At 36.0% G+C, this 21,607-nt stretch overlaps 2 protein-coding genes across 3 annotated transcripts; both read left to right on the top strand.

Moving 5' to 3' along the window:
* The first annotated feature begins 230 nt into the window (after positions 1–230).
* LOC114729272 (KH domain-containing protein HEN4) lies at positions 231–5,915 on the top strand. The gene is made up of 7 exons (XM_028916255.1): positions 231–995; positions 2,127–2,579; positions 2,695–2,970; positions 3,730–4,056; positions 4,092–4,162; positions 4,791–4,902; positions 5,384–5,915. Exons 1-7 carry the CDS (start codon positions 393–395, stop codon positions 5,519–5,521), a joined length of 1,980 nt encoding a protein of 659 aa, XP_028772088.1. The 5' UTR covers positions 231–392; the 3' UTR covers positions 5,522–5,915.
* Positions 5,916–10,494: 4,579 nt separating this feature from the next.
* Positions 10,495–21,607, top strand: LOC114729279 (GATA transcription factor 19). 2 transcript variants are annotated; one of them, XR_003738722.1, is made up of 11 exons: positions 10,495–11,087; positions 11,952–12,053; positions 12,143–12,276; positions 13,029–13,130; positions 13,248–13,362; positions 13,987–14,046; positions 14,369–14,437; positions 14,957–15,025; positions 15,723–15,803; positions 17,536–17,654; positions 20,807–20,858. XR_003738722.1 is itself a non-coding variant. In XM_028916264.1 (11 exons), the coding sequence occupies exons 1-11, from the start codon at positions 10,809–10,811 to the stop codon at positions 21,285–21,287; spliced, it is 1,122 nt and encodes a 373-aa protein (XP_028772097.1). In that variant the 5' UTR covers positions 10,496–10,808; the 3' UTR covers positions 21,288–21,607. The 2 variants fall into 2 exon arrangements, 1 of the variants encoding a protein (XP_028772097.1); XM_028916264.1 differs by lacking the exon at positions 17,536–17,654 and adding an exon at positions 21,246–21,607 and having other exon boundaries at positions 10,496–11,087; positions 20,807–20,875.

The raw sequence follows: 21,607 nt of genomic DNA on the forward strand, positions 1-21,607 counted from the left end.
TTAAATATAAATTATTTCATTTAGCGCCTGTTTGGGATATTGGTGGAAATGTCTCATAAATGTAAGTCGAGATAAAATTACTCTCACATATTTACTTCATATTCTGTAAATCACCGTTAAAAAACTACTTGTAAACTTATTTCCAAACACGTTCTTACTTAATGAAGTACAAGTAAACAGCCTCTCCGGGCATTTTAGCATTCGAACTTCCAAGTGCGCTTCTCCTTCTATAACTGCAAGTCTGCAGGTGGAGGATTTGCTCCAAAAAAAAAAAGTCTGCAGGTGGAGGAGCGAAACAGAAGACGAAGCAGCAAGAGGAAACAAAGAGTAATAACAATCTTCCTCTCTCCTCCGCGAAGAAGCAGCGCCCGCTGCTGTACACTGCGATCAAGATGGCTCACCCGAACCGGAATTCAACAAACGGATTCTCTAACCGCTCCAAGTCCAGGCCTCCGTCGCAACCCCTTAGTGTGGCTCCGGGTCATGTTGCTTTCCGCATGCTCTGCCATGCCTCTCGTATCGGCGGCGTCATCGGGAAGTCCGGACACATCATTAAGACCCTCCAGCAGCTCACTGGTGCCAAGATCAGAGTGGAAGATGCCCCACCCGACACTCCGGACAGGGTTGTACTCATAATTGCTCCCTCTGCTATCAGTAGCAAGGTTCACTTGGGAAAGTCGACTGAGTCGAATGGATATGGCGGTAATGGCGGCAGCGACGCTGTTGGGGACGATGGGTCCGTCGAGGTTTCGAAGGCGCAAGAAGCTCTGTTGAAGGTGTTCGAGAGGGTTATTGATGTTGCGGCGGAGACTGACGGAGCTGAAGTGAGGGATGGAGTAGTGTCTTGCAGACTACTGGCGGATTCACCTCAGGTTGGGTCGGTTATTGGGAAGGGAGGGAAGGTGGTGGAGAAGATTAGGAAGGACACTGGATGTAAAATTAGGGCGTTGAGTAATTGTGTGCGAGATTTCATGGCCTCGGACGAAATGATTGAGGTAAGAAGTTAGCATTCAGTTTTTAAATTTAAAAATTTGACGGGTATTCAATGTAAGATTCACGGCAATATGGGTGCATCTGTTGTAGAAAGCAGCAACGACAAGACAGCTGCACTCTGTGAAGAGTATGAATCCTTGATTTTATTTCAATTTTTGTTCTTGTTACGCGGTTGCATGGAAATGTTGAGTTTTAGCTCTTTTTCCACGAAAGTTCTATAGTCCAGAAGTGGAAAATCTACAGTGAAAGAGTAATCTGGCACCAGTACTTGCTGTTAAGTCTTAACACGTCCGATGTGAATTAGTCAAAAGAAAGTGAGTAATCAGGAATCAGTACATGTATACAGTATATTACTCTCCACCTATCGGAAGTTCTTCAACCATAAATGACATAAACTGTCTAATTTCAAGTGAGCCACTTGGGTGCTTGTTTGAGTCTGCAAGTAAAATGGGAAGAGTGATTGTATGCCCAGCTAAAAAAAAAAAAAAATAGTAACAGGATAATAAGAAACAAGACTCAATCTTAGTATGCCAAACCTCAGATTTTAAGAATAAGGTAAAATAGGTATTGTAAATTTAGAACAATATTTGAGCTTAGCTTTTTGGGGATTTGCCAAATGATGGAAAAAATGCCACCGCACAAAGGACCACAACCACGTCTTTTCGAGCGTTCCAAAGCTAATCAGAAAACTTTAGACTGACATATGGCTGAAATGATGGCCTCATAATTTTCTTAATATTTAACGTGAGTTATGACTTGATCAGTAATATTCTTTTGAGTGTGTCCCTCTAACATCGTTCACCCAAGGCATTTTAGAAGTCTAGTGTCTTAATGGCGTCTTTTGCCTTTGACTACCATTGTTTTTTGATTGGATGGTTTATTGATGGCAAGAGACACACTTGACATTTTCGTAAAAAATGAGTCTGGCTTCTTTATCATTTGATTAGAACCTTTTAAGTATGAGCTTAATTGATTTGCAGTTGGTGGAATGGAAAACACAGCTTACAAATGGTTGCATTTTCTGATTGACTGTTTATAGGGCATGGGAATATGATAACTGGGATGTAGTTTATTATGTTGTCTTAAAGGGTTTTATTTTTACACTTATTAAAGATCAAATGATCTTGTGGTAGATTGAAGGAAATGTGTCATCTGTCAAGAAGGCACTTCTTGCTGTCTCTCATCGTCTTCAAAATTGCACACCTGCTGATAGATCAAAGATGATGGATGGCAAACCTCATGAATCTGCAGCTGTAATTCCACATGAGCCTTTGACTGATCAGCACGCAGATCACTTTCTCCAGAGGAACTCTCCACTGTCTGCTGCTTCCAAGAGCTCAAACAACTATTCCTCAGGGCTTCATTCATTGTCAGCTGATTTTAGAAGGGTCTCAAGCCTGGATTCCAAGGCACTTCATCAGGAAGTTACCTTCAGAATTCTCTGCCCCAGTGATAGGGTTGGCAGTGTTATTGGAAAAGGTGGCAGTATTGTTAAAGCCCTTCAGAATGAGACAGGGGCTTCTATAATGGTTGGTCCTTCGGTAGCTTATTGTGAGGAAAGAGTTGTTACTATTACTGCTTCTGAGGTTTGTTACGTCTTAATTGTTTTCTTTTACTTCTGCTTCTTGGATTTCTCTATGTCATTATTATTACTTTTTTTTTTGCCCCTTTTGATGGTGACATCTTTTTTTGTTTTTGCAGAGTCCTGAAGCAAGATATTCCCCAGCTCAGAAGGCTATTGTCCTTGTTTTCTCTAAGTCTGTTGAGGCTGCCATGGAGAATGTGTTGGACCCAGGATCCATTAGGGGGTCCTCTGTTACTGCACGGATCCTAGTCCCAACAAACCAAGTAGGTTGTTTGTTAGGAAAAGGGGGAGCAATAGTCTCTGAAATGCGGAAGGCAACGGGGACTAATATAAGAGTCATTGGGACTGACCAGGCTCCAAAATGTGCTTCGGATAATGATCAAGTGGTACAGGTGAGTATGTGTGTGTGTTTGACCAATAAAAAGATGCTGAAGAATAGCCTATGTTTTTTCAGGAATTTCTTTGTCATTTTGTGTGTCTTACAACCTTGGCGTACAATTTGTACAAACGATTCCTCAACTATGAAGGGCTTGGTGCAGCAGTGGGGAAATGAGGACATGATCTAGCGATAGTAGTTATTTTATTCATTATTATGTTCTTTAACTACCTATGATTTCCTATGGTTTTATCCCTTTCTTCTAGCGAATTAGCTGCATGAATATCCTTGTGAATTAGGTTAATGTACAAGTGCTACAATGCAGACATGCTCAACTATCTTGTTCGACATAGCTAAATGTGGTTTAAGGCTTGTTATTAATTGTAGTTTATTGCTCATCCTGCAAGATGGAATATCATTAGTAGCTACAAGCGAGTCATTTTTCACTCTCTTTTCTTGGGATTATTTTTCTTTCACTTTAAGCCTTATGAATTTGATTTATCTTTTAAATATTTTACCACTGTTCGTAGTATGAGTTTCCCCAAAGTCTTCTGTTCGACTTCACATTTTACGGTTATACCATGATAATGAATATTACAGAAAGAAAATATTTCCTTCCCAACATAAGAGGATATCTACTTTTCTTCAATGTGAAAATTACTCATAGTTTGGCAGCTGCCTTGATGTTGGCTCTGGCAATATATCCAATGTTTATCCTTCCATATGAATGCCTAAACAGTTATTAATTTTCTGTATGTATATCTTTTCCCCTCAGATATCAGGAGTGTTTTCAAATGTTCAAGATGCTTTGTATAATGCAACTGGTAGACTAAGAGATAATCTTTTTGCCAGTACGCAAAATGTTGCTGGAACAAGGAGCATCTCTGCTGTTTCACATACCAGCCCCTATGTGAGACTAGGGGATTCTGCACCTCTTGGAGGCCAACCAGGTTCTGGGATTTCTCATAACCAGACTAGACATACATTTTCTCAAAGCATAGATCATCCTGGACTTCCTCGAAATTCAGATTGTCCTCCTCGTCAGGGTTATGGACATCGCAGGTATATTTCTTCATCTCTACTGATTGGTTTTGCTTTGCTAGTTTTTCCTTATCAAATGAAAAAATTTAGTTGCAGATGGTTCCCAGAGGCGTTGATGATGTTGGCAGGAAATTGAGTTCTCTTAACTGTGGCTTAGAGCTAGGCAGGTTGGTGATATGAAAACCAATGTACTGGTTTTGGATGCAAAGCTATATTTTATTATATAATAAATTAAAGGCCTTCATAGAATCACAAATCTGTTATTTAGGTACCGGAAAAGTGTTATTTAGGCTTGTGATGACTGGTGTTGATGTCTGGCGTATATCATATCTAGCCATGTCTGATCCTGTTGAGTGAAATTGCTGCATTTGCTGCAGTGATCATTTGTCAAGTGAGTTCTACCTGCTGAAGCGCATGTGTTTTTGTTTGTCTAATGTCTCCTGTGGTACCATTTGGGTGCCGATTTTGGCATTCCATCATCTCTAGTGAAATTGTAGTGTTATAAAATGTTTCTCCAATGGCATACAGTTACACTCGACCACTATCTGGTATTTTGTCTTCTCATTGGCTTTTGATGATGATATATCTAATACGAAACCCTGTCTTTGAAGTGAAGTTCTAGGTCTTTTTTTCTTTTTCTTTTGTTTTTTCTGGGTTAAAGTTTTAGGCTTTTATACCCTTCGAAAGTGCAGTTTTCTGGTGGTGTGGTGAAAATAGGCCATTTGACATATAAATGAGGTAGGTACCCCAAATGATTGTTTCTTATCATCATCATCTTCTTCTTCTTGTCTGCAGTGGAAGCAAAGCTGCCATTGTGACTAACACAAGTGTGCAAATTGTGGTTCCTGACGATGTTTTTGACTCCGTATATGGGGAAGGTGGTAACAATCTGACGCGTCTGAGACAGGTACTATGACATAGCTACAAGCATTTTGAAACTTTAAAAAAGTAAAAAAACTTGTCGTGTACAAGTCTCTATTCTTAAGTTTGTTGCAGTAACCGTACAAACTCCTAGTAGAGCTCCCGGCACATTTGTTATATGCATGTTTAGTTGTTCAATTGCTCTTCTTATTAATCATCATGATCCGATATTAGTTTCAATTAATAATTGGTTTATAGTTCTGAAATCTGTGGTAAGAGGAAAAACCAAACAATACTGCTGAAATTACTTGAAATATGGCTGGTGCTTCCTCCTGGTAACTGACCAATTGGAATCAATAGTACATCGGCTAAAGGATAAACTTGTATGAAAACTCCAGTACCGTTACACTGGACGTTGCATGAAGCATTAGCTGAATCTGCACTGTTATTCCAACCTATTGTTGCTTGCATATAAATTTCAAAATGTTCTGCCTCTTTTCGTTAAATTCTCTATTTCTCTGTATCAGATCTCAGGTGCCACAGTTACCGTCTGGGACCCTCATCCAAAAACAAAAGACAGAATTATTGTCATGTCTGGTACACCCGATCAAATCCAAGCAGCACAGAGCCTTCTTCAAGCATTTATTCTCGCCGGATCGTCATGACTTTTTAATAGCCTTAGCCATAGGCCCTTGTTTATTTGTTTGCAGAAATTACTTCAGTCCTTTTCCTAATCTAGGTTTTTTGGTCTCTTTTTGGGTTCTCACAGCAAAATGTAGATTATGGAAATATATAAATGTGCCTTTTGTATCATGCCATTGGTTAAATGAATTCAGGTCAGGCTGCCCCCAGAGCATCAGTGCGCTGCTTTAGGATTAGGTTTGGGAGCTTAAAAGGTCAATATATACTGGTTGATTCTTTAGAATAAACATAATTGACAGTAAGCCTTTACCCAATGCCATTCAGACTTTTTACCTGTTTTGGCATTGTGTTTTGTTAAGTTGCAGGGAAAATTATAATTGAGGAAATTAATGCCATTTTAAGTCTTTCTGATTCACTGATAAAGGCTTTCTAGCGACTTATATGTTATTCATTTATTCATTTTTCATACATGCAAATTGTTCAAATGTATTTCTTCAGCTTTTAATCATCTCCTTTGGTAAACTTTGATTTGTAGGTCTTAAAAAATATTTTTGCCCAAAAGGCCCTAGAAGCATATACTTAACATGAAAAATTGTAAAAAAAAGAGGGGGGGGGGAGAGAAATTGGCATTTTGAAAAGGGAAAATTGTTAAAAAGAAAAAAATGGAAATTAAAAAATTACTTGCAAGGACTTGTTTACAAAATTTATTGTTATTTGCTTATTAATTATTATCAAAACCAATATTAATGTTGTAACGAGTTTCTATTTCTAGTTTTTCAATTTTCAATGTCTTGTGCGATTTTTCCTTTTGAAAAGAAAGATGGAATATAAAGAAACTATTTAATAAAATATGGGATAATGAATAATTAGGGTTTTATCAAGATATTTATTATTGCACATAAATAAAAATGATTACTCCTTAGTTCTCTCATTGTTTTTATTTCTCATGAACGAACTTAGCACAAAAAATAAAAAGTTTTCAGATAAATTATTATAAATTTAAATGTTGTCAAATATAATAACAAGTCTTCTCTCACTATGATGGAATTGACTATATTGTTTACCCTTGTTTTATTAATAATTAAGTTTTTAAGTATGTTATTGCTTAAAATGTTTCATTTAATAATTTCATTGAGCGTTCTCGTCAGTCTTTTTCAGCTTTTTTTTTTTTTTAATTCCGATGTCAAACAAAGAAATAAAATTGTTTTTGGTACTTATTGAGAGGTATGCCCACAATTTGACTTAATAGTATCCAACGTGAAATAATACTGAATTTAAAAAATGAGTCCGAATTAACTTTGAACCATGTCCCTGTTGCCTCGTGGGGGAAATGAAATTATTTCTCCTTCTGTTTTTATTTTCTTCGTACATTGTTCATTGTGCTTTTGGAATTAGTATTCAATGCGATATATTTAGTTGGGAGAACTCATTTGAAATATCTAAATTCAAATTTAGATCTATATTTTTAATAAATTTTTAATCACAACATGAGAGCTAATTAGAAATTTCTTAATGTTGTTAAATAACAAAAATACTCCTCATAAATTAAAAATAAAAATTGATTATTTTATCTCTCCTAAGTGGCTTATCATCTCTTATTATTAATATTTAGACAAAAAAATATATAAGCTGGCAAAAAAAGATAAAAAAAAATATAAATAATGTCAGTGTTTGAAATTTTGTATATATAACTCAAACCTTCAAAATATTTTAATAAAACACTTTTTAGTAAGACTTAATAAAAAATTTTAAGTTATAATATAAGCAGTCTTTAAATAAATATTTTTTATTTTTAGGATGTAAATATTTATTTTAAAATTTTAAAACATTTTAATTACAGGAAATATTTAATATTAAGTTGCTATAATTTACGTTTCGGTTGAGTCCAACATTGCTAATAAATAAAAGTAAAGTAAAATAAAAAATATTTATTAACATGCTACTTATATTTCTAATTTTAAGATTTTTTATTAAAATTCTTTTAATTTTAATAGTTGTAGTTATATATACAAATTTTAGACACTGTAAAATTATTTATATATTTTTTGTCTTAAAAAATAATCATAAAAGATGAGGGATCACTTGTCAGGGGTAAAATAATCAATATTATTTTTTAATTAAAGAAGGACATTCTGATTATTTAATAGCATTTAGAAATCCTTAAGAAGAATTTGTTAAAAATATAGGCTTAAATTTAGATTTAGATATTTTTGCTGGATTTATTTGGAATTCTCCTATTTGGTTCTACTCTTTTAAAATGAGAGCACAATGGTAATTTTTTTTTGGGGAAAATGATACAGAAAATCTTGAATACATGAAATCTCAACTTGGGAAGCTAACGCCTTAAAATGACAGAGGAGGAAAGCCTAAATTGTCATTTTAAAAATGTGATGAAATAACAAAAATACCCTATATTAAAAAAAATTTGAAAAAATCCCAACTTCTCACCGGAGACTTGCTGGCCAGTATATATTTATTCAAAATATTAACTATTTATTAAGTCTTGATGTTAAAAAAAAAAATGTAACTTATTAATCTCAATTTGAAAGTTGTTAAAATGTGATATTAGTTTCCAAGTCAAAATTTGTTACTAGCTATTGAAAGGTAGTTAATATCCATTTTAAAGTTGTTAATAACTTGAAAAAGTGACTTGTTATTATCAAAAGTTATTAAAATAAAATAACCTTCCTCTAGCTTGTCCAACGCAACAAGTTGTTGACCAATTCAAATAGGCTAAAGAGAGGTATGACTTTTAACAATCACTGTGAAATCTGCAAAGAGGGAGTAGAGGACATTGATTGTGTAATTCGAACTTGCAAATTTGACTAATTTTGTTTGAACTTAATTCTTCCACCTAAGAAGCAGTAGTTATTCCATCAAATGCCTTTTGAAAAGTGGCTGTAGCACTTTCTTAAGGAAAACAATCAAAATCCAACATGATGTGTTACTTTTGGGATCTTTTGCTAGAAGCTTTGGAATGCAAGAAAACGTGCATTATTTTGTGACGAAAGGACATTAACTCGCCGACTAATCAATGAAGTACTTGCATTGTGTGATCATCTTGTTAAAAAGCAAGAGAATTATGAAAGTCTCTTAGACTTAATATCTGATTGAATGTCTTTTTCTATTTGTAATTTGACCTTGCCCTGTACCCTCTTGTACATATTTTGAAATAAAATTATCTTCCATTAACAAAAAAATTGAGATTTTTGTGTAATTGGAGGATTTGTCGATTTATTAAGGCTTCGAATGAATTAGTCAAGCTAATAGATGATTGAATTAAAAATGGGGATGAAGAACCGGGGTTAGAAAATAGAAATGGGATATTTAGGTTATAGAGTTAGTGTTTATCATGCCGTTTGGCTTTTGAATTAATGTATAATTGTGTTAATTATGTAGTTTAATCTTAAATTTGTGGTGTTTGATATTGTTCCCTCTCAAGCTTGCTATAAGCTACTAAGGGGTGAGATAACCATGAGTAATTTATATTGTACCCTTGTATGTGGTTGTAAGTATGATTTTGATGCGCACACATATCTATCTATGTGTGTATAAGCATGAATATGCTTACGTTGATAGGAGATAAACTATTATTTCATGAAAATTATGATTTATTAATGTTATTGATTAATGTAATTTATTATATGTGGTTTATATATTTGTAATATTTTATAGGCAATGGTTCTCAACGTGGATATTAAAGGAGGGCTCTCAACTTCGAGGTTCTATGCTTGCCTTACAATCGCCTCACTTTGTTTAGACATGTAATAACTAATAGCTAATTAAATCTAATTAATACCCATATAAAAATTGTGAATAACCTGAAAGAGTTACTTGTTATTTGTTAAACGACTAAAAGTTATTACTGTTCTGATCCTTAATATAGGATCCAATTCTTAAGTTAGTTTTGGTTCTAAATATAAGATTCATTTATCATATTTATCATTTTTCTTTAAATTACCCATGTGGATACTTCCTCAACTATAATCAAGTAGAAGAAGGAGAAGGGATATTAAGAAAGATTATTATGGTATTTTAGGAAAAATGTGTCACTTTTTTTTTTATAATTAACTAACTTACCTAACTTTTTAAATCTAATCAAATTAGTTAAATGATTCTTATATTAAGGATCGGAGGAGTAATATGTAATGAAGTGTAGTTAAGACTAATACAAAATTTGTAAATAATCTAAAAATGTGACTTTGTTACTTGGTAAATGAAAGTTATTAGTATCTGATGAAATGTAGTCAAAACTAGTATAAAAGTTGTGAATGATTTGAAAGAGTGATATTATCTAAATTCCTACATTTTAGATGATAATAATAACTTTTCAATTCATTTTAACAATTTTAAGTCCAGATTTAACGACAAAATTTGGGAAAAGGAGGGGGAAAAATTCATATTTTTAGAAAATGCTCTGTTTCCAAACTTTAGCTAGTAATAACAAATTTTTAATTTATTTTATTAATTTTTGAATAGAAATGATAACTGAGAGTATTTGTGTATTTTTTGCTTGAATTTCAAAATTCTACTTTAGTGTTGTGTTCCTAATTACTATACTGTGACTTCTAATTTCAAAGAAAAATATAATGTGCAGTTGTTAAATTTAGAATTTTAATGAATTTAACTAATTAACTTAATTTTTTATATATGCTCACTAAAATTGTATTAATTTTATGACAATTCTTGTTATTATCAAATATTATTATTGGTTAAATTTACAATATATCATGTCCAATAATTTCAACCAAAATTAGCCACAATTGATTTTTCAATAAAAAACTACAAAAGCCACGCGTAACTTGATCACAATAATCTTAATTTTCATTAAAATCCCGAGGAGCTAGGTGGAAACTAGAAGGGAGGCTCTTGCAATTGCAGGAGCCTTGGGTGGGATGTGATTCTGTACTTTCTATTTTTTCTCCCCCCGTTTCAGCTATTTTTCCAGAATTTTTAAATTCACTTTTCCCATTTTCGTTTCAGCACTCACGATTTATTTTTAGAGCTGCAACAGGAGACTTTTCCAGGCCAGTGAAATCTCAAAATCCAAAGCTTTCAATATTTTTCCATTCCTGTCATCGTGAATAGTGTTCCTATAATACGGTTCCCTGTATACACTATAGTATCACTTCACTCACACTCTTCTTAGGGTTAGCTAGTTTCACAGAGGGAGAGCTTCAATTTCTTGTGAATTTGTGGTGATTCTACTGTTCAGTCTCTGTATTCTTTTTCGGAAAAAGAAGAACTTGGACCTATTTCTGGAGAAAATCCCACTGAGGGTGTGTCATATAGGTGATTGATTCTTGGGAAATGGGTACTATGAATCCACAGCCACTGCAAGCACGGCCTTTCGAGGACGGAGAACTGCAACTGGTGCAGGTTCCCATGCAGGTGGATGGTGTCGAAGATGGATTGAATGCTCAGTGTGTCAATGGACGTCGTGACGAGGTCAGTGACGGGGTAGAAGAAGCTCGGGTGAGTTCTGGGTTATCGGGGACAAATGGTTGTGCTTTCAAGTCTCGAACCAGTGAACTCACCATTTCATTTGAAGGCGAGGTCTATGTCTTCCCCGCTGTTACGCCGGAAAAGGTTCTTTACCTCCTCTATTGTGATTTCTGTAGGCTCTCATCACAGATTGATTGTCAGAAAACCATCGAAGTATTTTACTCATTTTTATTAGAAAAAATGTAGAATCTTTAAATTTTATGAGAAAAACACATATTGGAACTCCTGTAGATATAACAAGGTGCCATTTTCCTGTCTCCCTTTGCCTTTTTATTTTTGGGTTATGAACTGTCAAATGCTGAACCCAAACTTCCCTCTGAGTTGCATCTTTATAAAGAGACAGCTTAATCAGTTTATGCCCCGTTAATTGGCCGGTATTGGTGTCTGTTTGCCAAGTTCGTTTGTTTCATTAAGCTTAAAAAAAACTGCATCAAATGCGAAGGAGGACAATGGGCAAGTGATGTAGAGCAGGAATTCTATATTAAAAATCAGAATTTTGAACGAGCGGCCCCCCCCCCCCCCAACCACCCAAAAAAAAAAAAACCCACCACGACCTTTCCTTTTTAGGCTAGATGAGATTTTCAGGTCTCCACCCTCGCGAATCCTCCATTGGAAAAGGGGGGTGGGGTGGTTTGGGAATTGGAAAAGAGGGGTGAGGGTGGCTTGAATTTACACATTCAGTTATATTGGTCTTTTGTGAATGCTCCCCCTACTGGTTTGGGATTAACCTGATCTTTCTAGGACCTGTATGGAGTCTAGGTTCCAAATGTTTGATCTTGAATTTACTCATATGCATAGCCATAGACCTTTTGTAACCGAAACAAAGGTGGACATTTTATTTTATAAAAAAACTTTGGTTTATAATTTTTCTTCCCTTTGTCTTTATTTGACAGTTTGGAAGTGATTAGATATTATTGGGTTGATGATCCCCTGTTATCTGAATTACAGGTACAGGCCGTATTGCTATTGTTGGGAGGGTGTGAGATGTCCAGCCCCTGTAGTGCCCCCAGCGCTGATCTTTTGCTGCAACAGAACTATCAGAACATGATGGTATTCCCGTCAAAGCAACTCTTATTTTTGACAAATCTTGTCTCTTATTTTTTGACATATCATTTGGTGTTCTGCTTCTAATGTGCCAGGAAATTAACGATACTTCCCGGGGTTCAAAGCTTTCACGGAGATTTGCATCCCTTGTTAGGTTTAGGGAAAAGCGAAAAGAGAGATGTTTTGAGAAAAAAATTCGATACAGCTGCCGTAAAGAAGTTGCACAGAGGTACGGTGCAGGTAGTTGGAAATTGTGATACTGCGTGCTATTTGGATAGTAGTAACGTTTTAATAATGTTTATTTTGCAGTTCGCTTGATAGTTGTCGGATGGAGGGAAAAGAGTGCTTTTGAGTCTAGTATTTGTTAACACGTGGGTTGGCTTTACAATGCCACCTTATAGTATATCTAACTGCTGACATTTACTAATTTTTACTCCTTTTCATGGATTCCAAACAAGTCTTGTGCAATTTCGACTTACAAATACATATGAGCTACATAGATGCATCACATGAGCTTATGCATTGAGTTCGTTAAAACTCAAGATAGATACAGTTGGAGTTTTAAGAGGTAAAATGAATTTAAAGAAGCATGGACACTACGTGGACATGAACATTGTGAACAGGTCCTTTATGTGTCCATGATTTGTGTGAGCCACAGTTGCGCCCAGAAAGTTGAGTCCATGAACAGCTTGGCTGATTTCAATATTTCAATATTGAATGGCTCTCCGCTAGATTTATGTACTCTCACACACATGTGTAAGCTAGTGTTTTATGTGGCGCAAGTTGATAGGTTAGGTTAATGATTAATGATTAATGTTGTGTCTGAGTATTTTGGCATGCATGGCGTACATTATATGACTACCCTGGCATTAAAAATGAGTGTAGGTATTAGAAATTATTCATTATTGACATTAACACTGATTGTCCTCTGTTCTTGGAGGCCACTGTTCGGGAAACTTATAGCATTTGATTATCTAATAGGATGCATCGTAAGAATGGACAGTTTGCATCATCAAAGGAATGTGACAGTTCTGCTGCTGAAAACTGGGACTCTAGCAATGGTGCTGCTTGTTCAGAATCTAAGTGAGTTTTGAGCTATGATTTTTATTGTATTAGACTTAAATATGCAAGTTGTTGTTCTGAAACTGGTACATGTTTGTGTTAATATGGTTTTTGTTCTTTTGGACCTATGTTGTCAAGTGAACGCAAATGTCAGCATTGTGGAACTAGTGAAAAGTCTACTCCAGCAATGCGGCGAGGACCAGCTGGTCCAAGATCTCTCTGCAATGCTTGTGGGCTGATGTGGGCAAATAAGGTAGTTCAGTTAATATCACTTTCTTAGCTCATTGTTGAATTTTGTCTCATATCATTGTTTACAGCATGCACTGCTCTCCAGAACAGATCTAGTATAATCATGTCTCAACCTTTGATCATAAAAGTACAGTTTGGTGCTCTATAATTTGACCCAATGGTGGAGCCGGGAACTTTAATGGTCAAGCTAGCCACAGTTGTGGTATGTTGTGCCATGGTTGAAGTGTGTAGTGATTTTCTGAAGTGCTTTTTATTGGATCCACTATACATGGCAAATAGTGCTCCCCCCCTCCCCCCCAAAAAAAAAAAAAGCTCTGAAGTTGGGAAGGAGGATTTGGATTGTCAGCTTGATAAATTTATTTATGCCATATTTTTTATTCTGCCTCAACCAGACGAGTAATGATTTTTTCCCCCATGTATTGTCGCTATCAACTTACTCACCATATCATGGTATGATCTTTTGGAAAGTTCGAAGGTGGTCATTACGGGTTTGAGCTTCAATGCCTATGCATGTGTAGCGTATTTCATTGTGAGCAGTTTCATTTTACTATCTTGCAAAAATTGCCGAGGGTCATCAGATATTCTGATCATATTATTATGCTGATTTATTTTCTTCATTGCTTTGAAGGGGACTCTGAGGGATCTCAGCAAAACAGGAAAGGTCTCTTCTTTGGAACAAAATGAACTGGTAGACGTTCTTGATATTTATTTTTCTTTTTCTACTTATTGTCATATTGGTAACAAATCACAGCTACGTGCAGCTCGTCACTGAATCATCTGCTCGGTCCCCTTTCTGTAGCTTATTAATTTAGAACCTGTGCTCTGGGTGTTGGACAAGATTTGCCAGAGTTCAGTCTCTAATTTCATACTCTGTTCATGCCAGCTTTCTGTTATATCATCTATTCTCAAGAGTAGATAGTTGTGGTTTTCCATCTTCGTTGTTTATTTACACTAATGTGACGCAGTGCCTCTGGCAATTCCAAGTCTGATAATGTCCTCATTATTTTTAGGATACTTCAGCTGAAAGGAAGCCTTCCATGACTACACCAGAAAATTCTTGTCCTGAGCAGAATGAGGAAGTATGTTTTATGGGGACTTTTTTTTTTTTGGGTAGTGAATCCATCAAGTTATTGATCTTACAAAATTAAATATGATGGTTCCTCAATTTTACTTGTAATTTTTATTCCCTTGGGACATATATGGTTCCCAATAAAATCATGTGAACATGTTGATGTAAGACAAGGAAGCGAAAGAGAAAGGGAGAAGGAGGGAGAAAGGGAAGAAGGTTGACAAAGCATAATAAAGGAAACAACTTAAGATAGAAGGAAGCCTAATAAATGAGACAAAATAAAGTCACAAAATAAATTGCTAAAAAGTAATTTTTTCCCCAAAATTTCCAGTTACATCTGATAGGAGCAGTTGCACAAAGAACCATGATGATGTGGATTGTTGTCATAACATGGATTTTCACTCTGGATGGTGCTGATCCTTTTTAATATGTTTTAATTATTTCTAGTTGCATGACAGAACTCTTATTCCTGATCTGAATATCTTTGCACGTTGTCATGAGTTCCTTAACTTTTCTTTCGGTGTAATAGGGAAGCCCCAAGGAGACAAAACCTGAGCTGTTGGAATCTGGACAGTCACCCAAGGGGGCGAATGGGCAGGTTATCTTGATTCTGGATCATGATTCTATTTATGCTCTTTTTTTTCCTTACATTTTTTTATCCCCAAATTGTTATGGATGTTATAATTACAGATTTTAGATCGGACTATTGTGAGAAATGCAGACTTATTTTCTGATGTTTGATGGCCGAAATCTTGCATTCCTTGATTAAATAATGTGAGCATGTGTAAGCTAGCAATTGGATCAAATCATCGAATCGTAATTCCTAAGAGCAATATGCTCAGCTTCTTTGGAGATAAAACATATACTATTTTCTTCAAATGGTGTATGGGATCCTTGCTAACCTGAACATAGTTTCTGTAAATTATAACTTATCACTGCGCCTATAAATTTAGGAACTTCTAACAATGTAGAGGAATGTTGAAAGAGTAGGAACTCAACCTCATGGTTGCTAGTCACTTATTGGTAGTGGACTTATTCCTGTGACAGCTTTGTATAATCTTAAAGTGCCAGCGGAGGGACAAGTCATGCGTCCAAGTATACTCTTTTTTTTTTTTTTTCCTTAAAAAAATTGGTTTGTTTCATGCTCTACCCGATTGAATGATCATTTCATCTATTGTCTTTGGTTATTATCTTATAGTTCACTTTTATGTTTCTTAGAATATTGCTTTATTTTATTTCATTAAATGCATGAGATGATTGCCTAATGTTGACCGTTATTTCATTGTCATCTACAGTATACACTTGAAACTGCCGAAGCAGTTACTGACAATTTATCCATTCAAGTGGAGAACCTTGATGTTAATCTGCATGAACAGGTATTATTATTTTTGTTATTTTTCCTTCTGAAGAAATGAGGAGGTATCTCAATTGTCAAAAAGATCAATAGGAAAAAAATTGTTAGAAGTAGCAAGCCCAAGCCCACTTATTTGGGATTAGTTATTTTTTGAGTAATTGTTTTCTTTAAATGTTTAATTAAGAGTTTTTAGAATCAGATTAATTCTGATTAGGATTTTATCTTTATCTAGATTTATGTTGTTATATCTTAGATCTACTCGCGTTTAAAACTCTTTATGTATCGTTTTCAATCAACAAAGATTATCAAGCTGAGAAACATTTTTACTCAGCCTAGTTTCTACATAGTATCAGCAGCCATGGTTTGACAGATCTAGGGCCATTAATGTTTTCGCACATTTAGGGGTGTGCGACTCTGATTAACGCCACATCCAATGCATGGTTCTCAACCAAAATGTACGAAACCCAATTTTTGACCAAACTCAGCGTGCTCTCTCATCATGTCTTCTACCCAGAATAGTCACACTCGATTTTCTGCAACGCTCTTCATCATCTAGCAACCATGACTGAACGCAATCTGTAATTTGGCAAATTCCAAGCCAATACGACTTTAGTTGAAAATCAATCTTCTAATCGCATAATTCAACCTCCACCTCCAGTACAAGACCCATCAAACTTTATTACAATATATAAACTTGATGTTAAAAATTATCTTCAATGGTCCTAATCAGTTCATTTATTTGTACAAGGATGAGGGAAGGAGGAGGACTTCCTTGATGGTTGTTCAAAACAACCAGCCCCTTCAAGTTTATATATTGTATGAGATGATTGTTTCTCTCTACTACAATGCCTTGGTCTTACTATGGCAATAAATAGATCTCTATGAAGTTCATCCTTGGTTGTGTGGTGAAGATGCTAGGTATTTTGAAAATTTGTTGAAATTGAACGGATTTATAAGTTTCTGTTTGGCTTGAATCCAGAGTATGAAGACATAAGAAGTAGAATTCTGAGTTACTTTGATTTGCCTGCCCTTTGGGAAGTGTTTTCTATTGTTAAATGAGAAGAAAGTCACAAACGGGTTACTAGCAATTCAAGTTTATCCATACCATCTAAACCCTTAGCATTGGTTGCTCATGGTATGAATGACAACGACGATTAAGAATAGGAAGGGCAATCGTCCAAATCGTGATCATTGCAATAAGCTTGGATATACCAAAGACACTTGCTGGAAGATACATGGATGACCTAGCAAAGATAAACAGAAAGGTAAAAGAGAAGGTAAAGGATACTTGTTACCACTAGTGAAAAAGACAAACTTGATCTTCACCAACTACAAGAGCAACTTGATAAGCTATAAAGGATCCTCAATTTCTCATGAAAAAGATAGACGCCAAAAGAGTGAGTAGTCCCACCGGTTTAGTGGCTACCAAATCAAGTATGATTTCCATTGCCTACTCTTTTGTTCATATAGACTCAGAAACGTGGATAAAAGATTCAAGGGCCATTGACCACACAACTGGTGATATTATTGTGTTTGAATCCCTCAGACCTTGCACTGAGAGATGGGTTGTTAGAGTTGCAGATTTGTCTTGTGTAGATGTAGCCCAAATTGGAACGGTCATACTACCTCCTGCTATTACATTAGAGAATGTTCTATATGTTCCCAAGTTAGCTTGTAGTTTGATTTCTGTTGGAAAGCTAACGACATTCAATAAAGTTGATGTTAACTTTAGAATGTGTGATTGTGTGCTTCAGGATGAGGTTGGGAAAGATGATTGGCTGGGGTGGTCGTGAAGGAGATCTTTAGTACTTCCACGGGCGGAAGGCAGCAGCAAGACAAGCATGTGCAACAAGCACTCTTCATATTTCTTCTGGTTTTTTTCTGAGTCTATTCTTAGTGAGATAAAGCTTTTACATTTTTGTTTTGGTCATACTAGCATGGACTACTTTAAAAAGTTGTATCCTCAATTTATGAATAAAGATCTTTCCAAGTTTTCTTATGAAATCAATTCTTTGCCAAGCATATTCGCAACTCATATCCAGCAAAACCTTATAGCCCTACACAACCCTTTAATCTAATAAGTAGTGATATCTGGGGACGTCTAGATTACAATGTCCTAATGGGGTCCATTGGTTTATTACCTTCATAGATGATCACACACCCGCTTGACTTGGGTCTATTTACTCAGAAAAATCTGAAGCTTTTACAACTTCTCAATGATATCATGCTATGATTACGAGCTCATGTCAAGCTTCTATTCATCATCAAAGTTCTCTTCTCTATACTTCTCACCAAAATGGGGTTGCTGAACGTAAAAATCATCACATCTTGGACATGATCAGGTCTCTCTTGCTTGTTGGCAATGTTCCAAATTATTTTTGAGGCAATGTTTTCCTCACCTCCACCTACCCTATCAATCAAATTGCCTCAAAAACCCTACCTTATCAAGCTCTTTTGAAAACTATCCCATTATTCGCCTTTTGACCACCCTACCTCTTAAAATCTTTGGGTGTACAGCCCATGTGCACAGCTGCAGCAAGTCCAAACTCGATGCTTAGCCCTTTTAATGTGTTTTTCTTGGCTACTCCCACACTCAACAAGGTGATAAATGTTATCATCCTTCTACACAAATATTTTGTGTCTCAGAATGTTATTTTTGTTGAAAATAAGCTCTGTTTTCCAAAAATGCCCATTAAGAGGGAGAATTCTGGGTTACAACAACACTAGTCATGAGAGACGTTTATAATACATCTGAGGAACGAAATAGTAATGTACAGGATTCAGAAGAAGGACATTCAGATGCTGTTTCAGCACTACAACAATCACCTAGAGGTGAAGAATTGAGCTCCTCACGCCAATCATCTGCCCTTGCCTCACATCCACCACATGATGACCTCGGATGGCCAACTGCCTTAAGGAAAAGGGTAAGGTTTTGTACTACTGAGCATCCTATAGCAGATTGTCTCTTATGAAAAATTGTCTCCTACCATAAGAATTTTTACAGCTAGAATCTTAGATGATGATATTCCTACGAACATATTTGAAGCTATGGAAATTCCTGAATGGAGAAATGCTGTCAACGAAGAGATGGCAGCACTGGCTAAGAATGGTACTTGGGAATTACCTAAACTTTCTAAGGGTAGCTCTAAAACCTTGATGGTTCATTAAGCAGGTTTAAGGCAAGGTTGGTTGCCAAAGGCTTCACTCAACAATACGGAATCGATTATTAGGAAACTTTTGCCCCAGTGGCAAACTTAACGCAATCAAGGTACTCCTATCATTAACATCTAATCTGGATTGGGCTTTACGTCAACTTGATGTGAAAAATACATTCCTCAATGGTGATTTGGAGGAAGAGATCTATATGGATGTTCCTTTAGGATTTAAAGATAGTGAAAATAAACAGTGTGCAAACTGTGAAAATCACTCTGTGGCCTCAAGCAAGCCTCGCGTGCTTGGCTTGAAAGATTCACAAATGCCATCAGAAAAAAAGGGTTACCACCCCTGTCAGGTGGACGATACTCTCCTTGATAGGTGTAACAATGGGAGACTCGCTATCTTGATAGTTTATGTTGATGACATCATTATTACAACTGATGACATTAAAGGACTGGATGACTTGAAGGAGTTTTTAGCTGCAGAATTTGAGATCAAAGATCGTGGATTGTTGAGATGCTTCCCAGGGATGAAAGTTGGAAGATCTAAAGTAGGATAGTTATGTCTCAATGAAAATACACCCTTAACTTGTTAAAAGAAACGAGTGTGCTAGGTTGTAGACCAGCATGAATGTCAAGTCAAGTATTGCCAAAAATTGTCCTATTGCTGATAAAGGGAGATAATGCCTCGTGGGTAAGTCGATTTACCTAACTCATACTAGACCAGGTATTTCTTTTCTAGTGGGAGTGGTTGGTTAGTTCTTAAGCATCCTAGTAAGGAGCACATGACTATAGTATATACAATACTGCGCTACTTAAAGGCCACACTAGTAAAAAGGGTTGTTCTTTGCAAAAAGAAGTCAAAGAGGAGTAGAGGTCTACTCAGATGCAGATTGGGCAGGTTCAGCAGAAGATAGAAGATCTACTACTAGGTATTGTTCTTTTGTTTTGGGGAATCTCATGGCACGGAGAAGCAAGAAACAACTCGTTGTCTCAAGAAGGATTGCAGAGGCAGAATTAAGGGCCTTAGCTCAAGGAATATGTGACGGTCTTTGGCTTGATAGACTCTTTAAGGAGTTGCAAGTACTGTATGATGGATCTATGAAGATGTTTTGGGACAATACAGCCAGCATCAAGATTGTAAAGAATCTAGCACATCATGATAGGATGAAGCACATTGAGATAGACTGGCATCTCATTAGAGAAAAGATAGAAGCCAAGCAAATCGATGTCTTATGGACTTTAGGGATATACTACCTAAAGCTTTTTTAACTGCAAAATTTGAAGGATTCTCTAACAAGCTGGGAGTGAAGAACATTTATTTTCCTGCTTGAGGGGGAGCGTTAGAAGTAGCAAGCCTAAGCCCACTTATTTGGGCTTGTTTTTTTTTTTTGTTTTTGTTTTTAATGTTTAATTAGGAGTTTTTAGAATCAGATCAATTCTGATTAGTATGTTATCTTCTTCTAGATTTATCTTGTTATATCTTAGATCTACCCTAGTTTGAAACTCTATTTATGTATCGTTTTTCATCAGTAAAGATTATCAAGCTGAGAAACATTCTTTCTCTGTCTTTTTTTCTTTTTCTTTTTCTTTTTTTTAACAAAAATGAGGGGCAGATATATGTAAAGTGAGATGGTAAGAGTCCCAAATATTATAGAGCATTGCAATTTTTAGGCAGACCTAGCCAATTCGTCAGCCAATAGCCAGTTTCAAAGATTCATGTGACATGTCAAGTATAGTTTTTTTGGCAAGAACCTTCACTTAAATACTTCATTATGATAAGCTACGTCTACCTATCCTTAGTAGACCAAGTCTAATCTTTCATACAACATTGTTTGACAATTCATGTACGGTGTGTTGAGAATTACAGGATACTCTTGAAGATCTTGCTGATGCATCCGGAACGGATTTTGAGATTCCTACAGGTTTTGATGAGCAGGTACTTTTCACTATCTTGTGATCTACAGCACACTTTACACAGAAAAACATAATCAACATGGTCATGTCATGTTCAACACATGTCACTAATGGATATCTAAATGAGACTGGAAACTCTACCCCAAAGTTAGTTGTCAAGGTGGGAGAACCAGTCAACATAAATACCCTATTGAGTATCCTATTCTGCTTAATGTGAGACTTGGTATCTCATACGACATGCTTATATTTTGTCCCAATGTAGTGTCTACCTGTATTTTCCGGTGGACGTTCTAGCTTGTGATGGAACTTGGGTGTCTTCTGGTCTAGCTGGGGTTTAAAGCCTTAATGTACAAGTTACTTGTTCAAGTTCATAATACAATACTGACTTACAGATTGACATTGATGATTCCAACTTGAAGACCTACTGGTTATGAGGCGGAGATAGTGCGATGCGCCCTCTATGAGTTTGCCCTGCACCCCATGTGAGTTTTTCTTGATGACGACAATTGCGAGGTGCTGGTTCAGACTAACTTTGCTCTTCCAGAGATGGCTTCTGTTTTATAATGACAATTTCTGGAAGCGCCGTGGCATATGATTGTATACATGCAGTTTTCTTGCACATTATAGTTTCTGTATATCCTCCCATCTGTATCGGATTTAATTATTATAATGTGAATAGTTCAGTTTTTGCCTGCAACTTCTTTTCTCTTCCATTACTCTTAATGATGGTTTGACGTTTTCTTTGTGCCAAAAA

This window comes from Neltuma alba, unplaced genomic scaffold, assembly GCF_004799145.2.
Source record: "Neltuma alba isolate B1F8T4 unplaced genomic scaffold, ASM479914v2 tig00012618_pilon, whole genome shotgun sequence".
In the NCBI taxonomy this organism is placed as follows: Eukaryota; Viridiplantae; Streptophyta; class Magnoliopsida; order Fabales; family Fabaceae; genus Neltuma; species Neltuma alba.